This window comes from Garra rufa, chromosome 19, assembly GCF_049309525.1.
Source record: "Garra rufa chromosome 19, GarRuf1.0, whole genome shotgun sequence".
Classification (NCBI taxonomy): Eukaryota; Metazoa; Chordata; class Actinopteri; order Cypriniformes; family Cyprinidae; genus Garra; species Garra rufa.
The window spans coordinates 41,103,843-41,120,927 of NC_133379.1; the positions used below are offsets into that span (position 1 = coordinate 41,103,843).

A 17,085-nucleotide genomic window follows, 5' to 3' on the forward strand; every position below is an offset into this window, starting at 1 on the left:
GCATCTAAACTTGTCAAATATGTGGTAAGTACTACCGCTGTAGTATAACGTTACGCAGAGCGTGGTATTCGAAAATCAACAGTGAAAGTAAAATGATTGTGCATTTAAAACAGCAGTTTCAATGACCAAATATTGTATCAATGCATTCTATGGCACCTTTAAAGTTAAAGTTATTGGAAATGTGTCTGTTCTTCACAAAGCATTTCTTCATTTTTTGATTAGTCAGAAATTAGGAACAAAAAATAAATAAACGTGATGCCAAGAAATATTCAATTGTTAATGATTTCGGTCGGGTCAATGAAGAAGCACATTAATAAACAGACAAACACTAATGTAATTCAAACAAAACAGATTTTAATCGATATTAGGATATAAGCAGCACTAACATCACTAAGATCTTCCAAACGGCTCTGCGATCCGACCGTTTTACTGCGATCCCATCACCTTAATTGCAGCAGTACATGCGCACGTCATTGAGAGCGGTGTCGTCTCCTCGTCCTTGCGGCGCTTCTACCTGTGTCTTGATACCACAGATTCCTTTTCCTTCACATGTTTGACTCCAGTCGCCCCAATCGCCCCATTGTGTGCCGTCACCCTGTAAAGATCCTTGACTGCATTGGAACCTGGAAGAAATTCAACATTATGATAAAATATGTTATTTCAGTCAGTAAATACAAAACAAGGCTAAACTAACTCTTGGAATTTGCCACTGAATAAATGTGCTTTATTTGTTATCATTTTGAACACATTTCAGTCACACTCTCAGGTGTTTATATCTCATCTTTTCATATCTTCATCAGGATTTTAATCCATCTTGTGCTGATGTCCTGGGAGCCAAGTTTCACTGAGAGTGAGAACTCTTTAGCTTTAACTCACTTTATTGTAGTGAGTTGAAATGACTTGCAGTGAGTTTTAAGTTGATTTAACTTTAAATATTAAGGCAGCTGCTGAACTTAAATTGTTAAGTTAAAACTGGTGAAAACTTTTTTTTTTGCTCTTTTTATTAACATTTTACATAATATAACAATTTTACAAAAAAAGGTGAATAAAACTTTTTATATAAGCAATTGTAATATTCTTAGTCTATTTATTAGGCATGTACATGTCTCAGTCCTGTCTATTTGTCGACTTGGTTTCTCCCATTGTCTCCCCCTGTCATTCTGTGATCATTTGGTTTATTCCCTCATTAGCGTTATCCCCGTCACCTGTGTTTAATGATTAGTTCCCCTTTATAAGTCTGTTTGTTTCCTGAGTTCTTTGTCGGCCTTTATTTGATGTTATCATTATGTGTGTGGATGTTCCTGTCTGTTACTTGAAGAATATATAAAATATGGTGTTTATTGTTTATCTCGTCTCTCGTCCGTCCAGCACGTCTCCCCATAACAGTACATTTCTTTTATTCTGTTTATTATGTACCTATGCACCTTAAGCAGAAGCTGTAGAATTTAGTTGTATTTTGTGTACAATGACAATAAAGTAGGGATGCATGATATTGGATTTTTGCCAATATCCAATATTTTAAACAGATTTTGGCCGATAGGGATGGCAAAACAAGAGGAAAAAAGGCACTGTTTTTTGCAATGAGTTCCAAAAAGATTTGGTGATGATAATAAAGCCTGAATAAAGCACAATTTGTAAAAGACTGGTCATTTTTGACCAAGTGCAGCACATTTAGTTAAAGGATTTTCAGCACAGCTCAAAAGCGCATACTCACTTGATGTTGTTTGCGGCCGTGTCGTCACCGTTTCCTTGAGATCTTTCGACTCTCAGCTGAAAACCAGTCAAGAATCCAGAAGGACACCATTTGATATCTGTCCACTGACCCCAGCTGAAGAAAAAAAAAAAAACACAGTTAATGATTAATGAAACCACTCATACTTAATTACAGATATTAATTTGTGACCCTGGACCACAAAACCAGTCTTAAGCCGCTGGGGTATGTTTGTAGCAATAGCCCAAAATACATTGCATGGGTCAAAATTTTTGATTTTTCTTTTATGCCAAAAATTATTAGGAAATTAAGTAAAGTTCATGTTCCATGAAGATTTTTTGTAAAATTCCTACTGTAAATATATCAAAATGTAATTTTTGAATTGTAATATGCATTGTTAAGAACCTAATTTGGACAACTTTAAAGGTGATTTTCTCAGTCTTTTAGATTTTTTTGCATCCTCAGATTTCTGATTTCAAATAGATGTATCTCAGCCAAATATTGTCCTATCCTAACAAACCATACATCAATAGAAAGCTTATTTATTGAGCTTTCATATGATGTATAAATCTCAGTTTTGTCAAATTTAACCTTATGACTGGTTTTGTGGTCCAGGGTCACATTTGTTTTGCACACAATTAATTTGTCTAGCTAATAAAAAAAAACTGCCTCTGACTTTTAATGTAACAATTCCTAATAACTGCAAAGCTGCTACATTATTACTCTTTAGACTGAGCGCATTACCTTCCTACATCTGACTGAACTGTGGAGTAGTCGTGATATGATTGTGCTGAGCCTTTAGCCGCATTAATGCAGTGAAGGCGAATCCCGTTGAGTGCAGTATCATCCCCATCATGAATAGGAGCTTCCACCTTAAAAACAACACAAAAACAACAAGACAAATTAGAAAGAGAAAAGGGGTGATCTTAACTCCAACCTCCAATTGTGTAGTTGTTACTTTTAAAAGTAATGCGTTACAATATTGAGTTACTCCTTAAAAAAAGAAAATAATTACGGTACTTAGTTACTTTTATGGAAAGTAATGCGTTCTGTTACTTTTGCATTAGCTTTTAAATCTGGGCAGGGCTTGCTTGTTTGTTTTTAATATAAAAAGTTCTATTTTTGGCAAATATAAAAGCCTATTTACAGCAAAAGCCTCAGGCTTAGAGAAAAGTAAATTGACGTCTGTACAGCAAAGACATCGGTTAATAAAATGGGATTAAATACATAAAGGATATTTGTATTATTCGACATATTTAATTATTGCAGGTTTGCATTGAATTGCACTGTTTTTGTTCATTTTGAAGAACACTGTATCTGTTTTTTTAGTGAGTGAGATGAATTAATGCATGTTCACATTTATTCAAGAACTAAAGTAACTTCTTACAATTTCTCTCAACATGAGGACAGGAGAGCTTTTAATCAATAAATGGGGGGAAAGTAACTGGTGTTACTTATTTGTAAAAGTAACTCAGATATTTTCTTGTCAATTAAAAAGTAATGTGTTACTTTACTAGTTACTTTGGAAAAAGTAATATTATTATGTAACTTGCGTTGCTTGTAATGCATACAAGATGGAAGCAAAGAGGAGGAAACACACACTTTCCAATGAACATGATGTGTTGGAGTTATATGATGATATGGAATTGATAAATGATAAAAAAACTTGATCATCAAGATGAACTTTTTTTGTAACTGACCAAGAAACTTATAACTTCTTCCACTCTACAAATCAATGTTCACTGATTCATATAAATATACCAGTGGGGGAACAAAATATAAATAAGGTTTGTCCAAGAAAATTGATTTTCTAGGTTTTTGAATAAAGTTGAATAAATCTAGAGACAAAGTCACTAAATTGGCAACATTGACACAAACATAATCAGACATTGATATTTTGTTGGTCCTCTCATGTTTTTGCTTGTGTTCATAATTTCTTTGTATGGCAGTATGGCCAAAAAAACTAAGATTCTGAGAACAATTTTGGCATGTTTCATAGCATTTTTATCAGAAATAAAACAATTGACTCCAAGCAAATATGCAATACGCTTAAATTATTAACACGTTTTTTGTTTTTTTCCTTCTTTGGCCACTATTATATGGCAGTTCATTGACCATCAAACCAAGACACTTTTATGAGGATTGTACGCTTTCTTGGAGTTATTGGCTGTCGATGGAACTCAACGTTCACATCATTGCTCCAACTGTAAACTAAGAGACATACCAATAGAAACGGATTTTAAAACTTCAGTAATAATTTGTGATCATTTTGCACAATCAAAAAGTCTTCTGTTAAAGTTTTCTGACACTTAAGTCAAAGTTTAAGACTACGCTTAAGAGCATTTCGTAGACGTTTTATACATACACTGTAAAAAGTTTTCACCAGATTCAACTTAAAAACCTTAGTTCAGCAGCTGCCTTAAGTTTTTAAATGAACTACAAGTAATTTTAACTTATGACAATAAAAATGAGTTGATATAACTTGTTAGTTTAAATGACTTAAGTTGATGTAACTTAAAATCTTAAGGCAACTGCTAAACTTATGTTTTTAAGTTGAAACTGGGCCCTGGAATTTAACCACTAACAGCACTTAGAGATTTTTCCCCCAAGGGTTTAAACCTTTAGCCCTCAGTCACCAGATTTTACCATACTACTGTAATTCAAGTCAGTTCTTAGCTTACCTTTAGACTGAACCCTGCGGCGTACGTTCCAATTGGACACATTTCTCTTTGACCCCACGACCCCCATCTCCCTCCATTCGGCACCATCAGCTCCGATCTGTAATGTCTGTCGATGCTCCGCTTAAAACGTATTCCTGCGGACTCAACGCTCACCTGCAGTCCAGTAAAGACTAGCAGAGAAAACATCATGGAAATGAAGCGATGCATTGCTGCAGCACTGGCCTGATGGATTAAAGTACTGATGAAATTAATTCAAGTTTGGTTTGAAGATTGAAGATCTGGAGAGTCTGTGGTCTGTCAGCAGGATCGGTCTGATTTTTTAGGGCTGCTTTAGAATGCATTTATACGCTTTATCAGTATAGTGATATCTATTCCTAGCCAATCAGAAGCCAGGAACGCTGAGCAAACATCAACAACCTGTATGTAAAAACACAAACACTGAGCCAGCAACATGTAAATAACATACTGTATCTTATCTTTCTTTTTCTATACGTCTACGTCTGTAAATAGTGCACCATTTAATTTAAATTAGTTTTTTTTTTCTTAGATTTCTTCTGTGCAATTCATATGCACACTGCCACTCAAAAGTTTGGGATCAGTAAGATTTGTGATGTTTTTTTAAAAGTCTCTTTTATTTGATCAAAAATAGAGAAAAAAGTAATATTATGAAATATATTTTTGCAATTCAAAACAAGAGTTTTTATGTTAATATACTTTAAAATATAATTTATTTTTGTAATGCAAAGCTGAATTTTCAGCACCATTACTCCAGCCTTCAGTGTCACATGATCCTTCAGAAATCAGTCTAATATTCTAATTTATTACTTTTATTATTAATGTTAGAAACAGTTGTGCTGCTTAATTTTTTTTTTTGAACCTGTGATATTTTTTCAGGATTCTTTGATGAACAAAAATTTAAAAGAACAGCATATAAAGAACAATAATACAAGTCTTTGATATCACTTTTTATATATTTAACACATCCTTGCTGTATAAAAGTAGTAATTTCCTTCAAAGAGAGAAAGAAACTTTGAACGAGGTGTTACAAGTTTTCTATTTTAAATAAATTCTGTTCTTTTTGACATTTTATTAATCAAAGAATCCTGAAAAAAGTATCACAGGTTCCAAAACAAATTAAGCAGCACAACTGTTTCCAGCATTGATAATAAATCAGCATATTAGACTGATTTCTGAAGGATAATGTGACACTGAAGACTGCAGTAATGATGCTAAAAACTCAGCTTTGCATCACAAAAATATATATATTTTAAAGTATATTAAAATAGAAAACCACTATTTTAAATTGCATTAACATTTCCTATATTACAGTTTTTCCCCTGTATTTTTAATCAAATAAACATAATCTTGATGAGCAGAAAGTCTCATTTAAAAAGCATTAAAAATCTTACTGACCCCAAACATTTGAGCCTTGTGTTTGCATTATGTCTGTACTTTTTTCTGCGCTGGAAGCTCTTGTCCTCAAGTCAAAATCCTTGTGCGTGACACGTACTTGGTAATAAAGCTCTTCCTTCCTTTATTAACCGTTTATGTCCTTAAAAAATGTTTTGCTTGCTAAAATGCCTATATAAGTTAGGTTGCTTGTTTAATTTAGTATTTTAAGGCGAGACACTGCAGGTAGATAGGGTAAAAAAATTAACTAATATTTATCACGTTATTTACGCAGTGGATTGATTCATTTAATAATTGCAAACATTTTTTGTATTACACGTTTTCTAAAATGTTAAATGAATATAAATATGTAGAAATATGTAAATGAGGCATTATTAAATAAAATATGTGCTAATTTGCATACATTTCTAATACAAAAATCTAAACACTGGATGAAGCCAATTTCAAAATTCTTGTTTAATTTTTTTGACACATTAGAGTCAAAAGTTTTTACAGAGGGGATTTTGGGTATCTCATTTCGTCACGACATAATTCAGAAAAAAATAACAGACAGAAAACACTATTTTTTTTTTTACAATTTTTGGGGAAATAAAATGTATAAAATCAAGCAAGTTATATATGAACAAATCCCTCTGTAAAATCCTTCAGGATAAAGACGAGAATAAAAATGTAAAGTGTGGTGTAAGAGCTGCTGAAGTGGAGATTTATGGCTCAGTGTAGGCCTTTAAAAATACGTATTGTAATTGAAATCTATTGGCACTGATAGATAAAGTGCTATAAAAGAAACACTTACGTGTTTTTTTGTATGCTTTCTTTCCACTAGACTGAAAAAACACTTTATGAAAAACCAAAAAGCCCAAAATCTCAAATTTGACAGGTGCATAAAAAAACTGTTTTTGCCTGCAGTGTCTCCCCTTTAATGAGTGAAATGTTGCAACCAAGAATAAAAGAGAAACTTTCAAATAAATGGCAGGAGTTTACTTAAACAAGTATAAAAATGATTTGCTAAAAATGATCAATCATTCATTTTAATCTCCCTCATGTGGGTCCAAACCCGTATGGGTTTTTTCTTTTGAGGAAAAAAATGCGGGCTTGTTTTAACCAACTTTAGGACAAGTATGGACTAAACCAGCTGTTGGGTTAAATTTTTACATTACATTTTTAACCCCAAAAGTTGGGTTGAAACAAGCAAACATTTTTTTAAAGAGTGTACTACTTCTAAATAATTTGCATGGAGTAAAATAAAAACACATCGTTCCAGTCAGTGATCAGGTCAACGATGCAAAACTAACTGACCTGCATGTAAACACACTGAATGATTAGATCAAATGCTGGTAAAAGCATGTGCTCTTTGAAACAGCTTTAATCAACAGTTTATTTACGTTTTTTTTTTATCTTTTCTGAGGTCTTAAAGATCATAGATACTGTAAAGCAGAAATCAGCATTTTAAGCTAATTTGATCATTGAAACATTTTGTGATTTGTTTCACAAGTGTTTATTGATTTTGGCCCAGTCTGTGATATCAGCTACAGGACTGTCTGTACATTGTGTCCCATCATGCTCTGTTCTCGCCTTCCTCAGGTTAAAGTCGTCCACAAGTGTTTTCAGTCTGTCCAGGTGATGAAGAGTTCTGAGAAAACAGACACAACAACACTGAACACCAGCTTGAGTTCATGATATGTTATCAACGCTGCTTCACTGAAGTCACAAGACCATCCTGACCTCTCTAATGACTCCCCATTTACAAGGTCAGTTTCTTCGGTTTCTTCCAGAGGAACCTTAAAAACAAAAAATGCAATCATAAAACAAAATAAAATTGTGAGGAACAAGTAACACAAGTTACGTAATAATATATATATTTTTTCAAGTAACTAGTAAAGTAATGCATTACTTTTTAATTGACAAGAAAATATCCAAGCTACTTTTTCAAATCAGTAACGCCAGTTACTTTTCCCTCCATTTATTGATTAAAAGCTCTCCTGTCCCCATGTTGAGAGAAATTGTGACCCTGCACCACAAAACCAGTCATAAGGTTAAATTTTACAAAACTGAGCTCAATAAATAAGCTTTCTATTGATGTATGGTTTGTTAGGATAGGACAATATTTGGCCGAGATACGTCTATTTGAAAATCAGGAATCTGAGGGTGCAAAAAAATCAAAATGCTGAGAAAATCACCTTTAAAGTTGTCCAAATTAAGTTCTTAACAATGCATATTACTAATCAAAAATTACATTTTGATAGGTTTACAGTAGGAATTTTACAAAAAATCTTAATGTAACATGATCTTTACTTATTTTCCTAATGATTTTTGACATAAAAGAAAAATCAATAATTTTGACCCATCCCATGTATTTTTGGCTATTGCTACAAATATACCCCAGCGACTTAAGACTGGTTTTGTGGTCCAGGGTCACAGTTGTGAGTAAGATGTTACTTTAGTTCTAGAATAAATGTGAACATGCATTAATTCATCTCACTCACTAAAAAATAGATACAGTATTCCTCAAAATGAATAAAAACCTGCAATAATTAAATATGTTAAATAATACAAATATCCTTTATGTATTTAATCCCATTTTATTAACCGATGTCTTTGCTGCCAAGCTTCGATGATCCAATTCATCCATACTAATAAACAAAAATGACTAATAATCTAACATTTGTTTTCCTTTTTTTATTGCTGAAGAGTTGACATTTGTTCTTCTGCGGTCTACTGTACAGACGTCAATTTACTTTTCTCTAAGCCTGAGGCTTTTGCTGTGAAAAGGCTTTTACATTTGTCAAAAATACAACTTTTTATATTAAAAACAAAACAAGCAAGCCCTGCCCAGAGTTAAAAAGTAACGCAAAAGTAACAGAACGCATTACTTTGCATAAAAGGTAACTAAGTAACGTAATTAGTTACTTTTAGGGAGTAACTCAATATTGTAATGCCTTGCTTTTAAAAGTAACTTTCCCCAACACTAGTGAGGAATAGTGCAGGAAAATCCTCAAGTTAAATTCAGAGAAATATATTGCAACTAGTATGGAAATACTTGTATTTAATGGTGTAGAAAAGAGTAGTGTGAACATTCTGCAAAACATCTCATTTTGTGTTTTGACTTCATGTAGATTTTCTGCTGTCCTCTGAGGAATCTGGTTTTTGCCACGTAATTAAAACTAAAATAAGGTGATTGTGACACTCTTTGCTGTGCAAATCTAACTTTTTCTACTTGCAGTTCTGTGGGAAAAGTCAGAACTTTGAACTCAGAATTTTCGCTATTCAAAGGTTGCATCTTGCAATTCTGAATTTTAAATAAATTCTGAATTTTTTAACAAAAACTTGAAAAAATGTAAACTCAGAATTTAAATGCATAACTGCAGAATTACGACTCTTGCAATTCCCGAATTTACATTTCACGATTATTTTTTGTTCCCACCAGAAAATAAATAAAGGTAATTGAATTTTGGAGAGTTTTTGGCCACTCAAAGTCTCCTCCTTATCGCGCATTAGGATGATATAGACACACATCCTCTTCTAGGCAGATTGGTAACCTCTTTAGTTGATTGGAACTTAATTATTGCCCTGATGGTGTGAATGGGGATTTTCAATGCTTTAGCTCTTTTCTTACAGCCACTTTGTATTTTGTGAAGCTCAACAAACTTGTTCTGCACATCAGAACTACATTCTTTGGTTTTACTCCTTGTGATGGATGATTAAGGAAATGTGGCTTTTGTGTTCCTCATATTTATAATCCTGTGAAACAGAAAGTCATGCCTGGACAATTTTATACTCCAAGCCACCCTGGTGTGCTAAAAAAAAAAAGTAATATTAATAGGAATATACTTCAGAGATATTTTACATAGACAAATTTTTAGGGGTGCCAATAATTGTGGCCAACATCAACTAGAGAAAAACATTTATTTCATAAATATTTCATGATGAGATTTCCCCCCCATTTTCCATCTTTTTACTGCAATGAAAGGTTAGAATTTTTTTCGAATTTTTCGAATGAAAGATCTAAAGGATAAACGATGCAGATTTATTTTCACAGTCACCTTTGCTCATATTTACTAAGGGTGCGCACTGTAAATAGTTTATCCCTTTAAATGAAATGGATTTTAATAGATATCAACAACAACAACAAAAAAAATTGGCAAAAAAACAGGTTTTCAATTGGAAAAATAGAGCAGATGACCATAATTCAAATGGGTATATCTTTAAAACCATTCAAGGTAACAATTTATAGCTTATAGTCACCTATTTCCATTGATACCAACATTTCAATTTTGAAATTTGGCTCACTTTGACTCATTTTGCTGGATCTAGCTGCTCCCCAACACTGAACTAGATGAGCATAATCAATGAAACTGACAGCTTTGTCAATTATAACGGGAGCAACGCAGGTTTTCCATTCACCTGCTCCGGTGTGTCTCTCTCCAGCTGTGCAGCCGAAGCTGCAGTGGTTCTGACGTCACTGGAAGCATTTGATTGGCTGATCTTTTGTTCGACAGACTGCAAGCGGAACAGCATGTGTTTGAGCGCCTCCACCGGACCGGGATGCTTCCTGCTGCTGTACCCCGATGAACAGGACGCTGCAGACTGGAGACAGACACAGATTTACACTGAAGAGCGTTGAGTATAAATCAACAGAAGACATCATAATGACTGTCACATACTGTACCTTGCTCCTCTGAAGTTCTTCAAGCGCTGGAGGCTCATCTGCGCCACCCACTGGCACTGGAGATTTACTAAAGATGGTAGGACACATTTTAGGTTTACATTTACAAGATGCTTTTATTTAAAGCAATTTACACTGCATTCATTCATGCATTCCCTGTGAATCAATCCCATGACCTTTGCATTGCTTTTAGAAGCAAGGACACATTTTTGCCAATAAATAATAGAAGTCATGAGATTCAGTGTGAAAATATCAGTGTTTTCCCATCGCTCACAATGTCACAGGTGGATTGTCCCAGGATCGGTCTGCGTCCAGAGCGTCCTCTGTATCTCCGGATCTGTTGTGCTCCTTCACCGGCTCACAGACACCAAAAGAAGGCGAGTTTAACATCTGCTCAGCTCTTGAGATCAGAGAACCAATCTTATCATCTGAACAGAGAGAATGAGGATTTTAAAAATAACTCATACAAACTTATAATACTATTACTGAAACTGATCTGAAATTACTAAAACTAAAATAAAAATAGTAAAACTATTAAAACTGATAAAAACCAGAAAGCTAAAACTTTAACTAACTTTGAAATGCATTGAAAATGGAAATATTCCAAATAAATTTAAATATCTAAATCATATTAAACAGAAAAAATATGTATATATTTACAAAATTACAAAAAGAAAACTAATATTTATTAAAACCAATACAGCCAAAAACAAAATGATTAAACAAAAAGAAAAATATAAAAATAAAATCTAACTCAAAATATTAATACAAAATAGGTTAAGTATATTAATTATAATATTAAATAGAAAATATTAATAAAGTACTAAAAGTAAAACATATAATATTTCAGTCTGTTGCCAATTTTTAATTTTCATTTCATTTTATAACTCAGTTTCAAAAACTTAATTTCACTGAAACTGAACAAAAAAATACTTACCCTAAACATTAATAAACAATTGTAACAACTATTAAAACCAATAAAAACCATTAATACACTACTGAAATTAAAATAAATTTAAAAAAGGAAATTAATATTTTATTAAAGCAAAATAAAATTATTGGACAAAAAGAAAAACATAAAAAAAAGTAATATTTTTTAATAAATTCATTATAATAATAAATAGTTCATAATAAAAATAATAATAAATATTAATAAAATACTCAAAGTAAAACATTAAAAACCTATTTCAGTCTGTTGCCGATTTATTTTATTTGGTTTAAGCTGAAGAAATAAATTACTAATACTAAAACAAAAACTGTCAAAAAAATAAAAAACTGAAGGAAAACTGTTAAAACTAATAAAAACGTTTAATTATTAAATAGAAAAATATTTATAAATTATACCAATTATACCATAATAGTATATTACTAAATACTAAAATAACACCACATGAATGTGAGTATATAATACATAATAGTTTAACATAATTTCTGTTTTTAGATTAAATACTCCTTTGAAAATGTAATGTTAGTGTTTAAACCAGCAAACCTTTAAAATGTTGTCCTTCCTGAATCTGTCCCGTCTTCGCTGTCTGGAGTTTCTGTTCAAACTGCAAACGCAGCTCTCTCAGACTGCACTGACTGATGAACAGGGATGTATCCGGATCTCCTGCGTGACCTTTGACATCTCGCTGACCTTTAGTGTCCGACTGCCGCTCTCCACTGGACTCTTCCAGTTCTCCAACCCATGAAGGAACTCTGGGAGGAAGAGGATGATCGCTCTGCTGACCGTTTGAAGATTCTTCACACTGTCTCAGCCACACCGGATACTTCAGCTCAGGAACGCTGGTCATCCCGGAAAAATCCATTTCGGATTTCTGGCTGGTCATCCAGCGCGGGAGAAAACCGGATCTGGGCGTGTCCGGTGGAAGAGTCCGATTGGCTGGCAGGATGTTGGGAGGAGGAGCCTGACGGTGTGATCGCAAACCGGCCATCAGTAAATTGTCCACAGGGAGGGATGTTAGGACGGGACGCCGCGTGGAGCGTTTCTGAGCCGCAACGGGCCGGGAGAGCGACCGGGAGCTAGAGCTGAAGCTCGGTCCCAACGGAAAGCACATAGAGCGGGAGAGGAGGGCCGAGGTACGGGTCACGGGGAGAGAGCCGTCATTTGGGAGAGCCAGGAGGTCGTCGGTGGTCATACTGAGGCGATCCGAGTCTCTGTTCCGGACGGGAATGTTTAAGAAATTCAGCTCTCCATCCGTCAAACTCGTCTTCAGTACTGCACACATCAAAGCACATGAAAACACAGGACGTTATGCATGAAATCAAGAGAACAGGCTCAGTATACTCAGTATTGCTCTTCAAACTAATATAAAAACATAATTAAAGTGCTTAAAATATTTTTCAAAAATTACCATTTATATATATTATTTGTTATGTATCATCTAGTTTTTATTAACTTAAATACAGTGTGCTATTGAATAACTTCAACTTATGTAATTTTAGTCAGTTACTAAAAAAAAATAAATAAATAAAAAATAAAAAAAACACACATTACAAAAACACAACACAATTATTAAAATGAATAAAATGAAAGTGGAAAATACATAAAATAAATAATTACAAATGTGACCCTGGACCACAAAACCAGTCATAAGGTTAAATTTTACAAAACTGAGATATATACATCATATGAAAGCTCAATAAATAAGCTTTCTATTGATGTATAGTTTGTTAGGATAGGACAATATTTGGCCGAGATACATCTATTTGAAAATCTGGAATCTGAGGGTGCAAAAAAATCAAAATACTGAGAAAATCACCTTTAAAGTTGTCCAAATTAAGTTCTTAACAATGCATATTACTAATCAAAAATTACATTTTGATAGGTTTACAGTAGGAATTTTACAAAAAATCTTCATGGAACATGATCTTTACTTAATTTCCTAATGATTTTTGACATAAAAGAAAAATCAATAATTTTGACCCATACTATGTATTTTTGGCTATTGCTACAAATATACCTCAACGACTTAAGACTGGTTTTGTGGTCCAGGGTCACAAATATTAAACAATAACAATAATATAGTGTAAATAAATAATAAATTGTATATTAAATATGCTCAACACTGTGTTGCATAGGGCTATTATAGGAAAAACTAGAAAAAAAATCATTACTTTAAAATAAAAGTTAACTGAAAAATATAAATAAAAAAAATTGTAAGTACTATTATATAAGTTAAAGTACTATGATTACTAAAACTAAAAAAAACTAAAAGGACACAAATTACAAAAACACAACAAAATGAGTAAAACTTTAAAATAAAATGAAAGTGGAAAATATAAACAATTAAAAAATATTAATCTAAAATAATAATGATACAGTGTAAATAAATTATACATTGAATATTAATTATGTTAAACACTGTGTTGCTTAGGGTTATTAAATCTTAAACTTATGCAATTTTTGTTGGTTAAAAAAAGTCAGCGTTTCTAATTTTATTTTAAGGTCTATTATATAAGTGAAAGTACTATGATTGCAAAAAAACTAAAAAGACACAAATTACAAAAACACAACAAAATTACTTAAATAATAAAAAACTACAATAATAATAATAACACTACAGTGTAAATAAATAATAAATTGTATATTAATTATGGTAAACACGGGGTTATTATAGCTAAAACTAAAAAATATATTTTTTTCATTACTTGAAATAAAATAAAAGTTAACTGAAAATATATACAGTATATATTTCTTATTTTATTTCAGCTGTTTGCCAAAGTGAGATTTCTTATTTTCATTTAGTTTTTTACTTAGGTTTTTGTGCAAACAAAATAATATTTACATATTATTTATAAAAATCTAAAAATAATTACAATATTATCTCAGAGATACCAAACTAGTGCTGATTTAAACTAATATTCCAGAGTTCATGTTGGATGTAACCTCGAATATTTCCTAAAACACAAATTCACTTGCATTTAAATCTCTCTGATTTACCGTCTCTGTTTCTGGGATGAGGTTTTGAAAGTTCTTTGGGCAGCTCAAGTTTCCCTGTTGTTGTGTCAGAGTCTCGCAGACTCCTCTGGAAGTCAGAGATGTAGGCGTCCAGCGCCTCTGATGCAGAGATGTAGGGTTTATCCCTGTATTTGATGGTGGAGACGGGCTCTGGATGTAAGGAGCTCTGCAGGTGTCCTGATGTGGCCAACAGCGACGTGATGCTGGACTCAGGGGACATCAGACTGTTTTCAGATGCCATCATCACATGCTGGACTCATAGCGCTCTAAAAAACACAGATATGCTTACATTAATATGTCATAAACACACATTATTAAATTATGCATACTGTAATTCAGTGTTCTCACACCTTTTGACCAATGAAAGCATGTATAAAAGTTGCATGACATTATATTCACAATTTTAAAAAAAAAAGTATTAAATGATGAAAATCATAATAATTAAAAATAATTGTCAACTAATGAAAGCATGTATAAGCTGCATGACATTTTCAACTATGTAAAAACAGTACTAATAAAAATAAATAAATAATAAAAATAGTAGCAATTAAAAATAATTGTCGCCCAATGAATGCATGTATAAAAGTTACATGACATTTAACTATTAAAAAAATAATAAAATTAAATAAAACATAATAATTAAAATTATTGTCAATAAAAGCAATAAATAGCACATTTTTAAATAATAATTATATTAAATAATACAAATTGTAATAAATAAAGTAATTAATAAATAAACCAATGAAAGCAAACAATGCATGACATTTCTAGCTTTTAGAAAATATTCATAAAAAATAATGAAACAATACAATAGTAATAATTAAATATAATTGTCAACCAATAAAAGCTTGTATAAAAGTTGCATGACATTTAACTATTAAAATAAATTAATAATAAAAGGTAATAAAACAGTAATAATACATATTAAATAATTTTAAAAAAATGTAAAGCATGTATAAAACAATACATGACATTTCTAGCTATTAAAATATATCCAGAATAAAAAATAATTAAACAGGAAAAATAGTAATAATTAAAAATAACTGTCAACCAATGAAAGCATGTATAAAAGTTGCATGACATTTCTGGCTATTAAAAATAGAATATACAATAATAAATATTAAATGATGAAAACAGTAATAAATTACTTTGATTATTAAAAATAAAAAATAGTCTCTAGCTATTTAAAAATACTGATAATAAAAAAGTAATTAAATAATAATAACTAGTAATAATTAAAAATAACTGTCAACCAATGAAAGCATGTATAAAAGTTGCATGACATGTTTAACTATGAAAAATAGTAATAATAAAAAAAGTGATAATTAAATATAATTGTCAACCAAGTGAAAGCTTGTATAAAAGTTGCATGACATTTAACTATTAAAAAAATATTAATAATAAAATTAAATAAAACAGAGTAATAATTAAAAATAATTGTCAAGCAATGAAAGAAAGAAATTGCACAACATTTTTAACTGTGTAAAAATAGTAATAATTATTAAATAATAAAAAATTGTATAAAACAATGCATGACATTTCTAGCTATTAAAATATATTCATAATAAAAAATAATTAAACAATAAAAAATAGTAATAATTAAAAGTAATTGTCAACCAATGAAAGCATGTATAAAAGTTGCATGATATTTTTAATAAAAAAATAATAATTAAATAACAAAAATAGTAATAATTAATAATATTGTCAACCAATGAAAGCAATAAGTTGCATGACATTTTGTAAAAATAGTAATAAAAAACTATTAAATGTTAAAAAATAGTAATGATTAAATATAACTGTCTATCAGCGAAAGCAAAATAGTAATAATAAAAAATAAATAAATAATAAAAATGGTAATTATTAAAAATAATTGTCAACCAATGAAAGGATGTGTAAGTTGCATGACATTTTTGACTGAATTTGATTGAATAATTAAATAAAAATAACAAAAATATTTTTTTTAACCACTAATCTAAATAAATAATAAAAATAATACAATATTTTCGTATTTTGGAGTCTCTGGCATCTGAACTAATGATAACCTAGATTTAATAGTTTAGTAAGACTAGTAGACTAGTAAAACGTAGTTTTGACGTTTTTGAGTTCTTTAACACCTTTAAATTCTTGTGTTTGACAGGAATTTCAGGTTTTTTGGTTTCTGCCTCATAATTTCTGCTGGAAATAGAACTTACAAACATTTATTAACGTACAATAATACGTTTAATGTTATTACTGATCAGGACTGCGTTTTAACTTTCGCTTTCCTACATCACCGCTGAATTTACTGAAACAGAAACATACCAGATGAATCCACTGCAGATCACGAACAGAAAGCGAAAGTAATGGTAAACTAAAGTAAAAGTGATCAGAAGAAAATCCGTACAGAGACACGTCTGATAAACATCCAACAGAAAACTCAAATCACTCAGACAACCGCCAGCGGCTCTGCGCATGCGCACGGAGTCACATGACCTTTTCCTAGATGTTCTATGCTCGCTAGCTGCTCCACTCAGACAAGCTCTTGCGAGCTGCGCATGCGTAGTGGGTCACATGACTTCTCAAAATGTTCTACGCTCATTAGCTGTTCCACTCAAAATATATCAGCGAAATGGTCTGGAAACAAACGAAATGTGGTATTATCTCCTGGCTACAGAATATC

The 17,085-nt window shown here is 31.6% G+C and overlaps 2 protein-coding genes across 2 annotated transcripts; both read right to left on the minus strand.

The window, feature by feature from the left end:
- Nucleotides 1–386: 386 nt before the first annotated feature.
- On the minus strand, nucleotides 387–4,578 carry LOC141293157 (vitelline membrane outer layer protein 1-like). Its single transcript, XM_073825218.1, has 4 exons — nucleotides 4,393–4,578; nucleotides 2,456–2,583; nucleotides 1,715–1,828; nucleotides 387–623 (listed from the first exon to the last, which is right to left on the minus strand). The coding sequence occupies exons 1-4, from the start codon at nucleotides 4,576–4,578 to the stop codon at nucleotides 446–448; spliced, it is 606 nt and encodes a 201-aa protein (XP_073681319.1). The 3' UTR covers nucleotides 387–445.
- A 2,555-nt stretch (nucleotides 4,579–7,133) lies between these two features.
- LOC141293089 (lung adenoma susceptibility protein 2-like) lies at nucleotides 7,134–17,061 on the minus strand. The gene is made up of 8 exons (XM_073825142.1): nucleotides 16,728–17,061; nucleotides 14,409–14,692; nucleotides 11,955–12,683; nucleotides 10,740–10,893; nucleotides 10,469–10,535; nucleotides 10,204–10,386; nucleotides 7,525–7,580; nucleotides 7,134–7,432 (listed from the first exon to the last, which is right to left on the minus strand). The coding sequence occupies exons 2-8, from the start codon at nucleotides 14,668–14,670 to the stop codon at nucleotides 7,288–7,290; spliced, it is 1,596 nt and encodes a 531-aa protein (XP_073681243.1). The 5' UTR covers nucleotides 14,671–14,692; nucleotides 16,728–17,061; the 3' UTR covers nucleotides 7,134–7,287.
- Between the last annotated feature and the right edge of the window lie 24 nt (nucleotides 17,062–17,085).